General features: G+C 37.2%; 1 protein-coding gene across 3 annotated transcripts in view; it reads left to right on the top strand.

The window, feature by feature from the left end:
- ATRNL1 (attractin like 1) overlaps positions 1-21732 on the top strand; it is a 498126-nt gene that overhangs the window by 213439 nt on the left and 262955 nt on the right. For all 3 annotated transcript variants that reach the window (XM_053389095.1, XM_053389093.1, XM_053389094.1), the window contains 2 exons: positions 492-570; positions 3378-3535. In XM_053389095.1, coding sequence (XP_053245070.1) covers positions 492-570; positions 3378-3535 — 237 coding nt within the window. The remainder of the gene's footprint in view (positions 1-491; positions 571-3377; positions 3536-21732) is intronic.

Genomic DNA, 21732 nt, shown 5'->3' with positions numbered 1-21732 from the left:
GTGGGGAATTGTCCATTAGCAAATCAATGGGAAGCCCCTTGAAATCAGTAGTGATTGCACTCCAGAAACTACCGTATTTACTCAAATCTAATGCTCTATTTTTTTGGCCAAATTATGTTATGAATATTAAGATGCGCATTAGATTTGATAGAACATTTACATTCACCGGCAAATACATTTTTTTGGTTTCAAGGTTCCAAAAATTGAGGTGTGCATTAGATTTGATGGTGCATTAGACTCTAGTAAATACGGTAACATGCACAAAGAGCTTCGGTTATTAGCTATGGCAGTTTTGCAAGTTCATGGAGGCCTTCACTGTCATCAGCTGTAGAGGACGAAGGCCTTGTAGCATGTGAAAAACTACGTCAGTGGAGCATGCCTGGTGTTTAAGATCAGGGCATATGTTTGAACACCTGTAGTTGAAATAAGGTCATTGCTTGTTTAAGCAATAGTCTTATGTAATTTTCATATTTTCTTTTTAATTTTTTTAGTCAAACAAAAATTTGGACATATCAATTAATGCATCAAACAACTTCAACCTGAATATCACTTGGTCAATTGGCTCTACAGGTAAGAAAGCCCATAATGTATTTCTACTTCCATATTCCCTCAAGTACTTATCATCTAACTATATTTACATGATTGCCTTTTTGTTTCTTATTAGTAAAGCTTAATAAAATGTATTCTTTTTCCATTCTCATTATGCCATTATTAATGATATTACTTAAAACTCAGATAATTTGCAATCTGAATAAAGGTTCATTAACATGTTAACTTTCTTCCCTATTCAATTAAAATTACTTGGGTAGCAAAACCTTGTATGCTCTTTAAATTTTTAGAATGGCAGTGTTATGAACGCAGTGATTTTAATTAAGATAAATTACTTTCTTAACTACTGCAGAGACTGAGATTTTAATTTCTTTGTTTCAGTGTTCAAGCCTGGAATTTAATTATTAACCTTAACGTTGATATCAAACAATAAAATCCTTCTGTGTGTGCTGATAAAAGAACCTGCTTATCTTTTTTTTCAAACTTTTGAACCCAATTTCTCCATTGGCTTTAATAAAAAGCTTTGTTTAGAAAGTTTCTTTGAATTGGTTCTGTTGACTTTCTGAAAATATATCCAAGGAGAGCACCATTGATTGCATTTTTAATTAATTATGCAGAATGGTTAAGAACAGGAGGCGCTTCACACTTTATGTGACAGATCTGTTTCTCCAGGTGTCAATTATGGTTTTACCTGTGGAACACTGCAACATTTGAAAGGGAGATGCGCATTTGTGAACATATGGTGTACACACACTGATGAATTGCAGCCAGGTGTAGCTCCACATTGTGTATCCACTGTATATCTATCTCTGTATTTTGCAGACCTGCACTCCCTGTTCTTCTGAGATCTGTGCTAGCATTGCAGATTGTGTGTCATACCTAGGTGCACTACCACAAACTGCTGAATAGGAAGAACTTGATGTTAATAGTTCAAGGGGCTAATAGGGAGGCAAGGGATGGTGCCATGGGCAGTCAAACTGTACCGTTCCCTAAAGAAATTTTTATGATTTTCAGTAAAATGAGACAAAGTTTCATTACTGCATAAAACTAGCACTAAGAGACCTGTCATTGCATCCTTGTCCTTCAGTTAGTCCGTGTGTGTGTGTGTGTGTGTGTGTGTGTTTGTGTGTTTGTGTGTCTGTGTTTAAACATGTAAAAAATACAGTGACACAAATCCTCTTCAGGTATTCATCCTGCAAATGCAAGGGTGAAAATTTGCAGAAGGCTGGGGCACAGCTGTAGGTCCGACCTCTGTTACTAGTTATACCCCCTCAAGCCTGACTTTTGCATGTTTAGCATGAAGGTCCGAGAGCAGCTTTCAAGCACATTTACCTTATGTACTTAAGAAGCCTCCTCATAATCAGGCATTGTTCCTAACTGTAAGGAGGCTTGCAAATATGCTTACAAGACCCTTTCAGACCTTTGCACTAAATGAGGGCAGTTTTGGGGTTGCACTGCACATAGAGACATTGGGAGTTGTGCTGCAGCACATATTCACATCCCTCTACACACTGTTAAGTAAACTGATGGATGATTTACTATGCAAACATTTACTGGTGAAGCAGAATATGGGACTCCCACTCCAGATTTTAAAAGTGTACATTGTTGAATCTTAGTTCTGTTTAGTGTGGAACTAGATGCATGGTAAAAATGGAATTTTCATTCTCATGATTACTTCCAGCAATGAAAGTGAGTGTGGGTGGTCACTTGAAGGGAGAAGCAGCATGGGAATGGGAGCTTAATACATTCATTCACCCATTTCCCACTGAAATCCTTTGTTCCAGCTTCTTTCTCCCCAGTACTTTCCCCTCCACGAGTCTGGAGAATACTTACAGAAGCAAAATGACAAATGCCCCCCCCCCCCGCTGTTCTTCCTGCAGCCTCCACCCCACACTGTACTCTGCATATCAGAGGCAGTCTCTTGTTTGCTATCAAATGTGTGTTTCCCAATTAATAATACTTTCTTTGAGGTGCAGTTTCTTTTACTTTTACTTCATTGTTGCTTGAAATCCCCTACTTTGCGGGGGGGTAATCTTTTGTTTCTTTTTGCCAGCTCAGCAATTTACAGATCAAACAGAATTGCTGAAGATTCTCATGTCTTACAAATGGAATAAGTTGAATATGAGATGTCCTAAGAATAGTTGAGATACTAAAGTAATATTTCACAATCAAGACAAATACATTTTTTACACACTTGAATAACTTATTCAATTTTAGTGTAACTTGAGGAAACTGTATTAGCTGTGTGGTGAAATGGGATAAAGTTGATATAACGTTCAAATCCATTATATGTTTCATTAATCATTCATAATATCTGAACAACTATTCATAATCTTTGCTATTATATAAAGGATATATGTATAAATGTTTGTTTTATATTCCTCATGCCATTTTTGAAAATGTATAGAAGTCACTTATAGAGATGTTATACTTTAGAGATCTTTCCCCATAATATTCCATCATAATTTTAAAGATGAATCCAGTGTGCTGTCTTGATCATATGAACTGTGTGCTTGATTCAAGCAGCAAAGTATGCAGAAAGGAACTCTGTCCAGCACAATTCAGTGTTCTTTTCTCCTGAATATTCATCCAAGGCTGAATGTGCATTTTCTGAAACTGTTTCTCCTTCCTTGGACTGGGTGGAATTAAGCAGCTTTGAGGAATTTAAATTTGTTTCCGTCTACAGTTTTGTTATAGTAATGGATATCTAGATACCTGTTAGTTTTATTGTTGTGCCCCACCATGTGTGTCCTTGAGATGGAATGGACTACAAGCTAATTATTTTTTTTAATGGGCTTGCTTTTCATTATTTTTATGTACTCTCATAGCTGGAACGATATCAGGAGAAGAGATTCCTGTAGTTTCAAGGGCTAATATAAAGGAATACAGAGATAGTTTTTCCTGTGAAAAATTCAACTTTCGGAGCAACCCAAACATTACTTTCTATGTATATGTCAGCAACTTTTCATGGCCAATCAAAATACAGGTTAGTATAAATAACAACTATGATACTTCTGTTATATTAAATTAACATTTTCCTCTGATCTGACCTCCAGAAATGCAAAACTGTCTGTATTGTCTATGGAGGAAGGCCCTGTCATTGTGAATGCCTTGTGGTGTTTCCTTTAGTGTTAAATCTGTGTGGTTCATATTTTTTTAATGCATGGTTTATTTTTTTGATCATTTTAAAAAACAAGTAGTTCTCTGAAAACCTTGTGAATTAATGAGACCTGATTGCTGAAAGAAAAAAGTTTATACTTCTACAGAATGGAAACTTAGACCCAACTGCTTAGTCATATTGTTCCTAGCTGCTGCTGTGATACAAAACTCCTTACCTTTCACCTACCTATATATACATGTTGGGATATATACAAAGATTATGAAAATATATTATTTAGTACATGGACCCAAGTACTCCATAACAATAAAACAAAGTTGGAAGTATTTGCTTTAAGATGAACACAATGTTTAAATTTAGCTTCAGTGTCTCTTCTCTAATACTTCTTTTGCCATCTGACAGTATAAACATATACATGCCTACGCAGAGGTAAGTGTGATGGGGCTTACTTCTACGTAAGGTGGTATACGATTGAAGCCCAAAAGTTCAATCCTTAAAATATGTATTTAAGTCAATATTGCTTTGTTCTTGGGCTCAGGGATACTTAGAAATGTACAACAGACTCCACGAGACTGATGTGTCTGGCATTTATGACTGGATCCAAAATTAAAATTCTTAATTTTATTTTTTAAAAAAACACTGTTCCCATTATGTGTGCACAGGTAATTAGTATGTGGAGACCATGGGCAAAGACACCAGGTATTAACCCTGTTTCAGATATAATGCAAAACCATAGCTTGTTAACAAGCCATGACCATAAACCACAGTTTAATTTTGACTTGTTTGACCTCCCCAACCTGGTGCCCTTGATATGTTTTGGACTACAGCTCCCATAATCTCTGAGCATTTGATGTGCTACCTGGGGCACCAGCCTAGGAAAGGGTGTCTTAAACTAATTACATATTCCTGCAGGTTTGAGCACAACAATAGTTTAAATTCGGAAGTGGATGTTTCCAGCATCCTTCCCATCAATGCTAAGGGGAAATGGCCAACCCAAAGGCTTGCTTCTGCATGTTCACATAAAGCATATTTCAGTGTTACATCCAATGTAGGTCATTTGAAGCATAGCTTTGCAAACTCTTGGGACATTTGGACCTCCAGTGTACATGGGGCATTCAAAAAGTATGCAAAACTAATGAAAGGTATGGTATTTTATTACTACAAATCATTAACACCACACTGTCTCCTATGCTCTAACCTCCAAAATCCAAATGAAGTCAGCTGTACTTTTAATTCTTTCTGATCTGCTTATCAGAATATCTTATCTGCATGGTATAAATATTGTCCCATTTAGAAAGGTAGCATTTTATCCAGGTAATTAAACCTTTCACTCCCATTTCTGTTTTGACCTAATAATCTTGCTACTTTCTCCTTCCTCGTAACTACTGTTGAAAATATTTGTTTAACTTTATCTCCATGAGATCTCTGCTCTCATTCTTGAGTATCCATGGATATGTGAACATTATGAACATGAAAAACAGTACTGGAATAAAATACCCTTATACTGGCCTTTGCTTTTTTTATACTTTTAACACCTTCAGTCATATGGGATATGTCTGCAGTGGGGCATTCCAGTGGGAAAAATAAGCTATTCACAAGGAATAAGGTAATGAGCTGGTTTATAAATATTGCTACTAGGTTAGGCTATTTTTGAATCATCTTTGTATCACCTGTCTTCATATAGCATTAGCTTGCTATGGACTGAAAGACAGCGACAGAGAGTGATTGCTATGTTAATTCAAAACAAACAATCCAAAGGCTAAGAACTTGATTGCAGGAAATATATGTGTGCAAGGATGGTAAAAGATCACTAAAGAGTAACTGATTTTTGTTAGGTCATCTACTCAAACAGTGAATCATTTAATCAGTTAGCAGCTGGAATTTGTGTTCATTAAATGGCAGAATCATGGATGGAAGGTATTTCTTGCTTATATATTATATATATTTAGAATATGTTCTATATAATTACATGTATCTAGGTGAGTGAATAGATGCAGAAAACATACTGCCTTCCTCAAAAGCTCTTTACATGAATACCGAGGTTAAAATTTGACATTGGTATAAACTTTAAAAATACAAATGTACTAAAATGGGAGAGAAAAGTTAAATATGTTTTCTCCCCCACAGTTTCAAAGGCAATGTACTTCAGATGTGTAACAATATACAACACTGCAATAAAATTCAACATGTATTGGTCTTAATTCTTTCTGCACTGTTGAACACACAACATAAAAATGATTGTTTCGAACATTAGTGGTTCAGAGCTATTTCAGAATGCTTTCTTCAGCAAAAAGAACTTTCCAATGAAGTTTTTTCTTCTTCAGTTCAGTAGTGTCCTCTCTTGCTTACCCTGAGGTTTCAATATAATATTTTACAATGTGTAACATCTGCAGAAATCATGCAGAAATTATGTCATAATGATATGTGACTTTTTTGTTGAAAATAGTACAATAGGACAACATTATTTTTCTCCTCCTTTAAACAGTATGATTAAGTAACAGGTTTAAAATACAAAGCCCAGATAGCAATGGATTTTCATTTAGAACTTTTACAGTGAAAGGTTTTTCATCTGCTGTCTTCAAAGTAGACCATGCAAACCACACATCTAAGAAGTAAAATTGGGAGTTTTAACATGGTGCCAAAATGAAGGCAAGATTGCTGCCAGGTGGCTCTCAGTGGGGAGAAAATTCTATAAGTGAGGTGCCAGTACAGAAAAAGCCCTTTCCTCTGTAACCATATGTAACATTCAAATATGGGGTGCCCCTGAAAAGACCATTGCTTGGATAGGACAGTATTGAGAGAGGTGTTTCTTCAGTTATCAATTTTCCAAGTTGTTAAGGACTTCATAGCACCTTCAGTTCAGAACAGAACATTGTTATATGACTCTAACTCAGTGCACCATATAACAGTCTAACAGCCATGTTTCATACCAGTTGCAGTTTCCAAGGCATGTTTAAGGGCACCTCCACACAAAGCATGTGGTCACTATCACTATCCAGGAATTGATGTAGGATATGAAACAAGCAAAGTTGATATGCCCCATTTATTTAACAAGAGGTCTTCACTGATCTGGTTTGGGTGTTACCATTTATAACTTGCCGGGAGAGAGGGAGGCACAACAATGGTATGTGAGGCCAAAACCTGCTACCAGGCTTGGCACATATAGAAAAGTGTGTGTGTAGAATAAGTATTGTTTAAATTGGGCCTTCATGATTTGTGCTCTGGGTATGAATGTGTGCTGCATTTGGAATCGGTAACTGTTCTTTCGTGATGTTTTGAGACCTCTGTCAATGTGGCTTTGCTCAGTTGCTTGATTCATCAATATCTATTTGCACAGCTGTGAATGAAAGTGTATTTATTGGCTAACTACTTATGATATACCTAAAACTGGATTATGAATGTTAATCTGAGGAGCTGAAGGAAGGGGCTTAGTATATGGAAGGGTCTAACCTTGTGGTGGAAGGCTGATGCTGATGACTTTGGAATACTTGCTTTGGGTGAGACCCAATGCCCACCCACCTGCTTTTGCTAAGCTTTTATTTCCAAAACCTATAGCAGACAGTTTAACTTATAAACCTTTTTGCAACTTGTATTTTCTGCAATAATCCCCTCTCTGAATGGAAACTTGAACTTGATCACCTGTGGTCTGCGCCAGGCCTGTGACTCTGTGATAAACTGTCTTACAGATTTATTGGCTTGATTTCTGCAAATATATATTTTAAATGGTTAACAACAAATATACTTAGAACACTGATTTCACTGTCCATTAAGGCAGATTTTCGGTAGATTTGGAAACCCCTAACCAAAAAGCTTCTGAAGAACTGAACTTTTTTCATTCATTCATGTAACACAAGCAGATATTAGGTCAATTGCTGAAGAAGAACATGAGCCATTTCATATGCTAAGGCTTAAGGCTGTTTCTTATTTTCACATAGAAGGAATACATGCATACACACATACATGCTCAAGAGGCTGCAAATAGAGCCATTCACAGCAATGTAAGTAATGTAATAACAGTGATTTACTGTTCAAGGTTCAATTTTCTAAACACCTTAATGGCTTCCAGGGTGACTGTTAGTAATATGGCTGTATGCGAATATTATAAATCTTGAAATATTGATTGGGCATTGACAACATTGTGGCATGCCACATTAATTTTTTTAAAAACTATTCTGAATATATCATTTTAGTAAAGGTAAAATCTGTTGTGAAATAAGGGTATAAAATGAATTCTAATAAAAACAGGACATAAAGCCCTCATAATGGTTCTTTGGGCTTGATACTTCACATAAGACTTGAACATTCCTTTGATGTATGGGACAACCTTGAAGCCAATAGTTGTTGACTCTGTTCAGAAGTCTTCAAATCCTGTCATTTTAAATAAACTCAAATGGATTTAGGATACATTTACATTATTTTATGGAATATTATTTTTAGATAGCTTTGTAAAGTACCAAAATTAAGTACCAAAATTTATATTCTTTAAGCATCAAATTGAGAACTTTGGGGTTTTTTAAAATTTAAATTCTGGATATTTCACTGCATTTAACTTTGCTTTCATTTTAGCTTTGGATAGTTCTAAACAGAAAAAGTTTAAAGTAAAATTTAACTTAAAATATTTTCAAGATATTATTCACCATTACATAGTACAAAATGTTGCTTTAACATAAATTGTAACTAATGTTAGTTGGAAAACAGGAAATAAGTGCAGCTGGATATAAAGAGAAAATTCTGGTGGTAGTTGTTTGGAAATAGAGCAATTTGGTTGGGAAACTGTGAGGTCTTAAAAGGTTTGATACATCTGAATAAATTTGCTTGGGGGACGTTATAGTTTTCTTTCACAGTCCAAGAGTTTAACTAGGTGGCATTCAACACTGCTTCTTGCTGCATCATTCTCTATCTCTTGGGTGACTGTACAAAAATTAACATATTTAAAACAACAGTTTGTCAGGGAGTGGGAATACTGTTCATAGTTCAGTTGATGTTTTAAAAATAAAACACCTAATTGAGAAATAATTAGTCTCCAATCACACACTGTTTTAATTTGTATATCATTTGAATGCCTGAGATAAGATCTTTACAAAGTAATGTACTGATTGCTTTGGGTTCTCCCTCACCCAGACCAAGACATGATCCACTGCTGATTTCTAGAACATAATGGATATATATATGTACATACTCTATTTCATATGAAAGATATAGCTGTGATATTTCACAAGCGTATACTGAGATTTGCTTCTGCAATGTTTATTTCATTTATGCGATTAAGTAAAATGTAGCTATCACATTTAATGTTTATTAGCAAATCTAATCAATTATAGATTTTACTTTCATTCCAAAACAAAGGATGTGGCTGGTAACTCAGGCCATAGGGGTGTGCTGTGAGATCTTGGCTGTACCTTAAAGCATTAATAATTCATACTCATGATGTACTGGGCCATGGAAAACTAGGAAGGTCATGGTTGATAATTTTTGCTCATAATTCTTTTTGCAAATATATATATATGGTTTGGGCTGTCCAGTGAGCACCCCTTCTCAGCCCTTGGCCTTGTCAAGTACTTCAGGAGATGGTCACTCTAGCTATGAGAAGAGGACACCAGGGATCTGCTTCAAGGCAGTGTCCGTGCATTAAAATCCTCCTGGCTGTTTTAAAATAATACTTACATTGGTTAAGAGAATAAGACAGGATATTAAGCATTTCCTCGAGGAAATGTTTGTTTTCATACCACAGTCCTAAATATTTATAAGCATTCATTTCAAAGTGATGAAGAGGAAGGAATAAGGATAGAGTATATTCCTCTAGGATATTACTGGAGGATCCACAATAGCAAAATTGTCCATATCGATGACATATAAGAAATGGGAGTATTTGTTATAGTGTACTAATGATTTGAATGAAATTTTGGGTTTGTTCTCCCAGTGGTTCCTCTAAAGTTTCTATTGATGTTAATGTGACATTATTATTTTTGACTTCTTATTCAAAACACAGCAGTCATACTGCAAAGCTAGTGATGTTCAATAACACCCTAAGAATGGTTAGCTGCGGTTCTTGAGTGAAAATAGTCATGAATAGCTCTAGATGGTTGTTTCTCCGCCTGACCTTATACAAGCCATATATTAGGAAGTATTCAAGTGGTTAATCTCTTGTGCATCAATGGAAATAGATTTCCCCCCCTCAGCTCTTACTTTTCCCATAGCTATTACAAAAGGGGGAAATGCTGCTTAATGCATACTGTGCCTGTAATAACCTCCCTAAGCTGATTAAGCACTTTTTGTAAAATGATTACACTGATTTTTCTAACCTAATAGAGTTATTTTAAATTCATGTATATTCACTATAAAAAACCCTGCATTTGTTTAGAAAATACTTCTTAAAAATTGTGTTTGTCTGTGCCAGTGAGGTGGTATGGGGGGGAAATCAATTGCAGTGGTATTACTTGCAAAGCAATCAATTTGCTTCTATTGTAAGTGGAAGGCGTATCCTGAAGGGTTGAAAGAGAGATCCATGATTACTGCTCTTTTCTTTCTTTAAGTGAATGAGCCACATTTTCTTCTTCTGATTATTGTTCAGGGTATATATAAAGTTTACAAGAACAGTATTTAAATGTTTGTATAAATTTGGCTTATCCCCTGTTTTGAACTGCTCCTCTGACAAGTCTCTCAGTAAACAGTTCAGCTGCCAGCTTAGTATTTTCACCAGGGGTGCAGACATAAACCCATTAACCAGGGAGTCTGCTCTGTTGAGCCCAATGTGGCTTACTTTGAGTAGAAATGTGTAGGATTGCAGTATAAGTGTATGATGCCATGGGAAGACTCGCTGCTTTCATTGTCAGCTTTAATGTTCAGAAATTTTGCAGAGAATAAGTTGAAAAGACATTGTTTCCTGTTGTGCCACTGTTTCTAAGAACTGATAGCAACGTTTTATTTTCAAAACTAAGCTCACTTGGGTTTCACAGGTAGACCTTAAGTGCATATATTTTATTATAAGGAAGTAGTGCCTTTTCTATCTACTGTTTCTTGGGTTGCACCAACAATTCTGTTCAAGTAAATTCAAATTGTAGTGCAACTTCATACATAAGCTATGTAGTGCATGTGGAAGGAAAGATTTCATTGATTTTTTTCCCCAGAGGAGATGATGGGAGAAAATTTACAAGTGGGGAGTTACTGCGTCACACAGTGCCTCCTCCCTTTTATAAAGTTGTTTGGTTAATGCTGCAAGCAACAGTAGCCTTGCTATCAGCAGAACATAATGTTTTCCACAATGCCTCATTATAATACTTTATTCACTATAATTCACTTGTTAGTGGGCCACCCATCTTTCGACAAACAATTATTAATCAATCAATTAATTTAAGTTCTATGTCACACTTCATCCAAAGATCACAGGGTGGTTTGTAATATAAAAACACAAAAATACATACCATAATAATGAACACAAACAGTAACTCCCTCCCACACATTTTTTAAAGCCATAGATTTTTTAATAAGCCAAAGGCTCATAGAGGAAGAACATGGAGAAGAGGAATGTTTTTGCCTGGTGCCTAAAGATATGTAATGAAAGTGCCAGGTGAGCCTCCCTGGGAAGAGCATTTCACAAGTGGGGAGCCACCACAGAAAAGGTACACTTGTGTTTCCACGTTCAGGACATCTTATGGAGGGGGCACACAAAGAAGAGTATCAGATGATGATCATAGAGTCCAGGTCAATTCATATGGGGAGGGTGATCCTTGAGGTATTGCAGCCCTGAGCCGTTGAAGGCTCTGTAGGTTAAAACCAGCACTTTGAATTGGACCTGGAAACTAATTGCCAGTTTCTGAACCGTCTTCAGAAGCAGCCCCACATATAACGTTTTGCAGTAATCTAACCTAGAGGTTACCAGAAAATAGATGTTAGAAGTTAGGTTATCCCTGTCCAGATAGGGGTGCAGCTGTGACACCAGCCAAGGCAGATAAAAGGCATTCTGTAGTGTCAGTGACTGACTGGACGCTGAGGAGTGGTGACTAGATACGGATGAATGGGCACCGGGAGAAGGGGGTTGGCATCTGACTTGGAAGAAAGGATCAGTGATCTGGGAGAGCCTGTAACAGCCAGGAGACAAGAGTCAGAGGCAGGAAAAGCTGCAGGAATGGCAAGTGAAGAACAGGTGGATGGCTCGGTGAGGGCATGGTGCTGATAACGCCAAGGCTGCAGGTTCGATCCCCGTATGGGACAGCTGCATATTTGGGTTGGACTAGATGATCCTCAGGGTCCCTTCCAACTCCATGATTCTATGAAACTAGGTGCAGGAGGAGGGAGAGATAGGTCAGGCTGGTGTAGAGTCAAGAGCTTACACACCACCACCTCCTGCCCCCACCTCTCCTGCTTCACTGTCTCCCAGAAGCAGCAGAGGATTGAAGCAGGAGGAGCAGAAACAGGTTACACACAAGCATAGTCTCCACCTGCTTGTGCGCAGCTCAGGTGGGCGAGATACATAAGCTGAGGTCGGGAGTGGGCCCTCTCTGTTACTGCAATTGGTCTTAATTTTTTAAGGAGAGGTATGTTGGAGAACTAAAGTGATAACCCTGAAAATTTCAGGTAATTGTCTATATATAATATTGTCTGTTGAGCAGCTTTATAGATATGAGAATGCCTAGATTATGAATGCTTACTATGTAACATAAAACAGATGCTCAAACCCAGAGAAAGTTAGTTTTACTGAAGTCTCATTGAAAAGTATCCTGTTTATTTCAGTGGAACATATGAGCAACTAATTTTCTAAGTAAAGGCCACAATATTTGGAAAAATCTGTAAATGAAAGTATAAAATATAGCTATATATCCTTGCTCTTATATATATTTTTAAATGCATAGCCACTTTGGTTTTTTTTATGCTAGTCTAGAAAGCTCTTGGTCCAGAAAGCTCTTGAACTATAGAATGTTGCTGAAAGAGTTTGTGAGAGGATGTTTTATAACACTGTCTAACCTTTTGCAAAACTTTTTGTTGATTTAACCTTGTAGACTTTTAAAGCTTTGTAAAGATTGCTATATAGGGGACAGAAGAAGAGATCTAAATTAAATGCTAATGAATTTTCTTTTGCAAAACGTATTAACTTTTCTAGTTAACATTGATTACAAGACAAGGGAAGAAATCAGGCAATTAGAAACTAGTGCAGTATAAAAAGGTTGTAAGCAATGCTTCACAAATGTTAATTCCATTGAGTCTTCAAGTGACTTTCATTTAACTTTGCTATATATTTCCAAAGGGTAAGAGTCACATTATATGGATGGTACCATATAGTACTAAATTAGACTGGGCGTAATCCAGTCCACTAAGAGTCCTCCAACCATGTGTGGTTTGCAGGACATAGTAGAGAGCATTTGCACTTAGCTACAAACCCACATTACTTGAGAGAATTGTGGAGGGGAACAACTATATGGAAATGGGAAACAGGCTTCCCATTCCCCATAATGATATGATTTGGGGCATGCATGCATGCACAGACCATGCACAGGAAAGAGAAAGCAGAGGTTTATTAAACCTTATGGTGATCCTTCTATATACAACTGCTGTATCAACTGGTGGGTCAGGGCCTGCTAGTGGGTCGCAGCAAGAGCACTGCCACCATGCAAATATATAGTAAAATATTAAGAAATGGGTCCCCAAATACATGTTTGGGTTAAAAGAGGGCCCTGGGTGTGAAAAGTTTGAAGATACTTGGACTAGACTGAGTCCAATCAAGTCTGAAGTTCAGATGTCATCCATGAAATAGATGAAATCATAAATTTCTGAAGTTATGAAAGAGGTCTTAACAGCTCTGGGGCCCATTCTTTGAAAGAGACACAGATATGTGTTCCTCCATGATATTATCTCTCAAGGATAAATCGCAGAATCTTAGTCCTTGTTTGCACAAATAGAAGGGTATGTCCCTGGACTGGAAGCAGGAGGGGAAAACCATAATAATCAGGGATAATGAGAGGCTGTGCTGCTGACAAGTTAAAAGGCTCAGAACACATGTTGGCAAATTGATTGGACCTTTGATCACCAGAGTGCATAGAAGAACTGACACTAGAGACCACAATCAGAGAACAGTGTTTAAAGGGCATTTGTCACTCCTGTGTTATACTCCTGTATAATACATATGTTGCTAAATACAAATCAGTCAGTAAGAAACTAAGGAGTTTAAAAATAGTAACTAAGGTTGCAATACTGTTCACCAGGAATAGCAAAGGATGGTGCTTGACTATGGCTATATTAATGTGCACATGGGTAACACAGATAGAATTTTTCATGTGCAATTTTGTGTGCTTTTTCTTCATCCACACACAAGCACTTTCAACTGTCATGTTTCCATCTACACTAGTGGGCAGTGCTTGATGGGATGTATTCACACTGTGTGTTGTCCCCTCCCCTCAGTTAGTACTTCCCCACCCTTCCTGGCTTTCAGAAACTGAGGGCCATTGTGGGAACGAGTGTATACATCTGTTTACCAGATGCTTTTTTTTTTTAAGATAACAATTTTTCCGATGTAGCTCAAACAGTACATACACAAAACAGTGGGTTAAATAAAATAAAAAAATAAAATAAAAATGTGTGACAACTTAGGTTTGGAAACCTGAGGTCCATTGTGGGCATGCACTCTTGTATGAGATACATGCAAAATTTCATGAGATACAAGTTTTCTGACATACCAGGCTTCCACAAAACAGCTTTAAAATATCATGTGTGTGTTGCACCAAACCAACCAGCAAGAAGAACCTCACCAGTGGAAGTAGGGAGTGTGGTGATTGATGGCACCTAGCAAAACGTCAGCCCACATGTAAACTCACCTGACACCCATTACAATGTGCTTCAGTACATCCACAGTTAAGTAACATATAATTTTATGTTGGATGTATTTCCTTACTACATTATTAGCAAAGCAGAAAAATCCAACTAAAATGTGGGAGTGTGGGCTGCCACTTGGATGAGGACAGTGTTATGTATACAGTGTGAAAAACAAGCACAGATGAAATTCATTGAATCCACCTTAAACTGATGAGTGTACACAGCCAGCAACTACTGTCAGTCCTAGCATAGCTAATGGTCTCAGTGGGACGACCTTAGAAGCAGGCATTTATAGAACTGCACTATTTAAAAAACTACTCCAATTTTTACTGTTTTAAGTTGGTATTGATCCTAGGGAAATGATGCTAGAGCACTTCTCATTCAGGTTGGTAAGCAAGTGTTGAGGAAGCCAATGAGCTAAATTACCCCAAAAGGTAGAACAGAGAAATGAGTAACAGACGAGGAAAAAGGAAGAGAACTACAAGCAAACACAATTTGTTCAGGAAGAAAGAGCAGGGATAGATTTGAATAGGGATAAAAAGCAAAGTCTGAAACATCGCTAAATAAGTGGCAGGAAGTGTCTACAAGGTAGTTTGAATCAACAGTAAAGCTGGCAAGCTGCATTTCATATGTGATTCAAAGGGAGTGAACACAGAGTTTACTAGTGCATCGGTCCTTTATTATTTTATTCTATTCTTGATGTGCCTGACACAGGGAATTTAGACGACAGGTGCCAATAGAATTGGAGCTGGAACAGAGCTGTTTAAAAACATGAGGGGCACCCACAAAGTGTGGGGAACCCCAAAGTTTGCACAAGCACAAATATTTTGTTCTAAAACTGGGGGAACTATCCCAAAGAGGAATGAGCATGATTAGCAGTAGTGGAATTGTCAGGTTAGAGAATTTATTTTTTAAGACTGACTGGCCTTTTTCTGGCTTTATTTCAAACCCCCATTAATCAGTTAAATCTAAATGTGATCTGAAACGATCCGTCTATTGCTGCTGCAATTGTTATGATTATCATCACCATCTAATAACAATGGCATGTGCTGAGTGTCAACAGGATTGGAGTCAAAACAGGGCCATTGAGAATTAGGAGGGAGGTATCTGCATGCTTGGATTAATCTCCAGCTATATAAAATTACAAAATGTTTTAAAAGCTCAGAATCCCTTCCAAAAACATTCTAAAGGGAACTGAATATGTTAAGTATCAGTTGGAAAATAAAAGGAGAGGAGGGAGCAAAATAATTTGCCTGTTTGAGCCCCCTTTACACTTTAATTTATAGTTTAATGAAGGAGGCATAGTTGAAACCCTGAACAGGAGCTTTCATTATGGGTGCAGCGCTAGGTAAGTGCATTATCTTAAAGCCCTGTGTGTCCTTATGTTGTGCACCAAAAGTTCTTGACTTTCCCTCTCTACTCCAGTGCAAAAAGAAGTTCTGTATGCTAAGTGAATGGGCAAGTTAATGTGAGTGGGGGATTTTGTATGCATTCCCCATTTCCTTAAGGGCTTATGTACCTCTCCTATTGTGTATGTTGATTGCCTGTAAAATGTTCCAGTGGTTAAATCAATTTTGAGTCTCACTTTCTCATTCTGATTTAATCATAATGATATAAAATTGCACAGATATTGTGTAAATTGAATATTTAACGGACATCTTTCTAATTTGAACTGAAAACAAACATAATTAGATTGAACGACCTTCTAATTTCATTATGTACATATTAATACTGTTGTAGCAAGCTATTGAACAGCACACAGGGGCTTAATGCAATTTATTATCACACTGAAGTGAGCTAAAGCTTCAAAATCAGTATATCATGAAGTAAATCAAATAGCTCTTGCTTGTTTCCCCTCCTATTATATCATGCAGAGAAGAACGTGAATTTCTGGAATAATTTGGTTAAGTTTCTAATAAGGCTCCACTTGTACTATATCCTCTGCATCATTATGAAAGATAGATTTTTCTTAATCAGCTGTCAAGTTTTGCAGTTGGTAACATATCTATTGGCTGCAGTTTTCAAAGGGATTTGGATATTCTCTGTCCATTAACTTTAATAGGAACAGTGCTTCAAATTTCCTTAGGTGACATTGGAAATCTCAGCCCTATTTAATATGATCATAATGTGTTCAGAGTGAACAGAGGTTTTTGTTTTGAAATGATGGAAGTCTGTCTGCATAGCCAAGAGAGTAGTAAATCAATTTTTTTTAAAAAAGAAATAATAATTGTGGCCATATTACACAGAACATAGGACCTCTGGCAGCTCCTAGCTCTTCCAAAAAGGGAGGCTGACTAATGAAAGTGATTGAATGACCATCTGCAGATGAAGGGAAAGTTTAAAGTCTTGTGGCTGATTTGCCACATACATATAATGTAAAAGGGATGTGAAAGAGTTGTGTTAGTATGGAGAAATTGTTACGATTTGTAAAATGGCATGCTCCGGTGCTGGCAACCTGTCGGGCTCTTAAATCAAGTATCAAAAGATATCAATCTTCTACTTGGAAACAGAATCATATGCATTCATTCACCTCCCAACATACAATTTGGTAGTAAGCAGTTCCACAAATATATCTATATCAAGATAGATAGATGGATAGATTGCATTTAGACTTTCTCATGCTTCCAGTAGGCTCATTGAAATTAATGGGACTTAAGTTAGTCATAGCTACCAAGTATGGCTAAGTCTGGAATACACACACATGCTAGGTAAAAGCCTCAAGTTGCCTTCTGCCTTGATAGCTGTAAATGAACCAAACTTATAAATATAAGGGGCCTATGTGATGCACTATGCAACTATAATACCACAAGGACCACCGCTCCCCATATGAACTGATCCAGACCCTGCGATCAGGGTCCTTCCATGAGAAGTCTGGAGGGTGGCAATACAAGAATGGACCTTTACTGCAGTAGCTTCCCCAGAGAGGCTCTCCTGGTGCCTTCACTACATATCTTTAGGTGTCAGGTAACAAACATTCCACTTCACCCAGGCATTTGGCTTCTTAAACAATCTATGGTCTTTTAAATGTGTTGGGGGAGGGTATTTTGTATTTTGTGTTTTTATACTGTAAACCACCTTGTGATCTTTATATGAAGGAGGTATATAAATTAAAAAATAATGAGAATAAATAACTGCATGAAATTGTGCATTAGGCCATGACCTCAAGCACATTCAGTTAATGTACACAACCAGAATGCCCCCCCCCCCCCATGTGAGACATTGATTTGCTATCTGGAATTTTAGCACTGAAACATTAGAAATTCACACAACAATTGTATTAAATAATACCTTGCAGTTGTCTTCCACTGATTTGAATTCCAGAATAACTGGCTAACTATTAATTTTGTTTTGTATTAATTATCCTTTGTCCTAAATGCTTGTTTTCTTGGCCTGCTGAAGACAATGGGTTTCTCGTAATTTCTCTCTGGCTCTACCTCTTACTATTTTATATGAACGCTAGGAAAAGAAACAGTGTTCTTTTTAATTAAAACATGCTTTATATAAATGCTAAAATGAAATATACATTTGTTTAAAAGAGAGATGCTTTTAATGCTTGAGCCCAATATATTATTAAGTATTCAATCATATTGACAATCAAAAGCATGTCAAAGTCATGCTCATGAAATGTGTGGGCATAAATGGCAACAATTTAAATCGTACATAATTCATACGTTACTATTTCATAGTGGACCTCAAAAGTGCATATAATTATGATATTTTGTGAGTTCTTATTGGAATGTGGTATAGTACTTTTGTGACCTTTTAGCAAGATTCACTATACATTATATATTAGCTAGAGCATTCTCATTTTTATTTTTATTTTTAGCTTTTTAGAATTGCTGGACTGACCTTGCTTCCATTTTTATCAGATTGTAGGCTGTTTTGGAGGGTTAACTGCAAAACTTTCCCTGCTACTAGAGATAATATTTTATTAACCCCTGACCACAGATAAGTGGGGCAAATCAACTTTTTCCATCCATCTCTTTTATGTCTCTCCAACAAAGGTTTCAAGAACCTGGGATAGTGTTTGGTAAATACAGTTATTAATCTGATAAACTTTACCTTTATATAGTTTCCTGTCAATAAAATAAAATCACAACTCAAATACCAGAGGGCAAAATTAATTGCTATTGCAAGCAAGTGCAGTTATCTTAAATGGAATGTACTTGGCCACATTTATGGTGGATGAAACACTTGTGTTTCAAATGGTTTCCTTCCACATATGCTTCATTTTCCCTTTTCTAATGTTCTCATCTTATCCTTTGGCAAAAAATCTTCTAAACCTATGTGCATCTTTGCATAAATCCTATTTATAGTGCCTAGGTGCCCATTACCAAGGTCTGTGCTCCATGTTTGCTTGGTACAGAGACAAGGAATTATTGTTGAACCATGGATTAATGAATAGGAACCAAATTCTGTTGCCTTTCCCTTATATTTGTTAACGTATTTTGGATGCACGCTGAAAAGGTTCCTCATTCTAGAGAGAAAAATTGTTTTGTAGTTATGTCTGTTCTGCAGCTCTTTCCCTCCCCCCCCTTTTAAAACAAATATGTAATTATTGTAAAGTGCAACAAATACAGCACAAGCAAATGTCTTATTACCCCAAAGCAGAACATTTTGCCAGAAAGTGAGCAAAATATCTAAATAAATTGAATCCCTTAAGCAAGAAACATTTATAGTTATATTTAGAAACAATGTAAAATTTGAGAAAAATAGCAAATTATAAAACTCTGTGTTTATAGGTATTATACGTTCTTTGAGTTACCTAAAGGTAGCATTTCCCATAATGTAATCTAAGGCTTTCTGAGGCAATTGTTCACATTTAATGAATACTGTAAAATAAATAAAAAATCCTTTTAAAATCACTCATGGAAAGCTTTAACATTCACTGTGCATCAGCATCGTGCATATAGACATTACTTCCATAATTTTCTGTATGGAAAACACAGTGGCATATGTTAAAATTCATAGCTTAGTATTTAGTTTTAATTTCAACAGTATTGGAATGAAAGCAGTGGGTAGCCTGCTAGCATAAAAATATTTCAGTGTTTGTTTACTAATACTGTTCTTGACTCCAGAATGTCTTGTTACTCCCAATCTCCTGGGAGAAATTGCTTTAAGTGCACTTCTATACCACCTACAGAAAACATTAAGTAGGGAAACACTGTTCTTTGTTTCACCTATGAAAGAATTAATTTTAAAATATATATTGTATCATTTTTTATATGATCTGAATGTTTCTACTGTACCGGATGGAAATCAAATATATGTTTAAAAATCTGTTTTAGAAGCAATGCTGTTCAACTTATTTCTAAATCATCTAAAGTCATGTACAGTAAAGCAGACAGGGCTTGCTGAAGACAGCAAATTTGTCAGAATGAGTAAAGCCAGAACAAACTGTGAAGAGCCCCCAAAGGGCCTGTCCATACTGAGTGTCAGGGCAACAGTCTTACCATGCTTGCTAAGGTCACACTTCTCTGAACGCATTTTCAAACCACTTCTCCATGTCCAGGGCACAAACTTTTCTATAATATGAGTTATTCTTTCTTTTTATTTTTTATTTTTGGTGTGTGGAGGGCAGGGAAGGGGGTAGATTTAGCCCAAATGTGCTAGGGTAGGGGTGGATGACCTGCAATCCTCCAGATGTTGTTGGACTCCTAACAGCCATTAACCTAAATCAGCATTACTAATGAATAGGGATTATGGGAATTGTAGTCCAGCAACATCTGAAAAGCTACAGATTCCCCATGCCTGTGCTGGGGAAGCACTCACCATTGTAACCCCACCTCTGCCCCCACCCCAGGTAAGTCCAGGTATACCCTCCCAAGGAGCTGCTGTTTAACGGGGGGAGCGGCGGAGAAGTTGTGTATTTTACAGCGAGAGTTACGGTACTTCTAAGGGACAGTAAGGCTTTGATTAGATGAAAACTGCAGGAAGGTTGGGCATTTACAATCTCAGGGGGTCCCACTGGAGCTTAATAGTGGATGGAACTGCTCTCTTGTCCATGCCACTAGAGAATTTCAGTAGTCAATTCACAACTTAACTCTCACAACACTGGTTTACCCAAGCTTAGGAATCCTTGCCTGCCTCTTTCCTTTGCTGTGGTAGTTGTTAGGCATACAAATAAATTAGAATTTGGGAGGGGTGGTTGGAGTGGTGACTGATGCCACAGAGGAAGTGGAAAGCAGTGTTCCTTACCAGTGCAGTTCCCACTGCAATCTTCTCCAATCTGGTGCACTCCAGATGTTTTAGATGACAAAACCCACCATCCCTAACCATTAGCCATGCTGGTTGAGTCCAAGGGGAGTTGTAGTCCAAAACACCTGGAAGGCACCAAGTTGGGAAAGGCTGTTCTAAGTAAACATAGCCTTGAACTTCAGCGTGCCTGAATAGGTAATGCAGCTTATCTTAAACTTGGATCTTGCTGTGTTTGAGTTCAGCTTGTGGAAGTTTTAATGCTGGGTTTTCAGGCCAGGGCTGTTGACTGATTGGTTGTTCAAAGAAGTGATAAAAATTGCTTCCTGAGAGAATGGAAGCAGCCTTCTTGTCAAGCGCTCATACACTTAATTGGTATAGGTGTCTTAACTCCCTGCCTCAGCTCTGGCTCCTTGTGCATGCTCTGCAACATTTGTCAGATGAAATTAAATACAAATGTTTTACGTTAGGTGCAAGGATCATTCATCATAGAAGCTAATTTTGAAGCTTCTGGAGTTACTATATTCCTGCTTAAGAATTTTTGAAGCTCTTGTATTTCTTTACATCCTATGAATGCATATTTGTACTGTTAGATACATAATTTAATAGATGTTTCTAAGTTCAGCGTATCTTTGTTAGCTTCCTGTGAGAGTTCTGCCTTAGCCAGACATATATATTCTAATATTAGGTACTTCCATCACTACCACTCCACTCACTTGGATCCCTTTGCGCAGAGAACTCAATTTCTGGGCAGGACAAATAAGGTCCCAACCAGCCATTCTTGGAGTTATTGGTGTAAAAGGATTGAGGAGAGTTGTGCGGTTTATAGGATGGAAGTTTTTGAGATTTTTAGTTGTTACTGAGTATGAAGCTACTAGTTCAGCCAATCTATTTCCTCCACAGGCCCTTCTTTTAGCCAGTGTGATTGTAGTAAGGTGTGGCTATAACAGGGTTCTAGCTAAGCTTTAAGGTCAGGGAGCTTTGCCAAGCATAGTCAGATAAGGTCAAATACAATGGTACCACGGTTTTCTAACGTAATCCATTTCAGAAGACTGTTTGGCTTCTGA

Source organism: Podarcis raffonei, chromosome 5, assembly GCF_027172205.1.
Source record: "Podarcis raffonei isolate rPodRaf1 chromosome 5, rPodRaf1.pri, whole genome shotgun sequence".
NCBI classification, from domain to species: Eukaryota; Metazoa; Chordata; class Lepidosauria; order Squamata; family Lacertidae; genus Podarcis; species Podarcis raffonei.
This window is presented reverse-complemented; position numbering and strand designations above follow the sequence as displayed.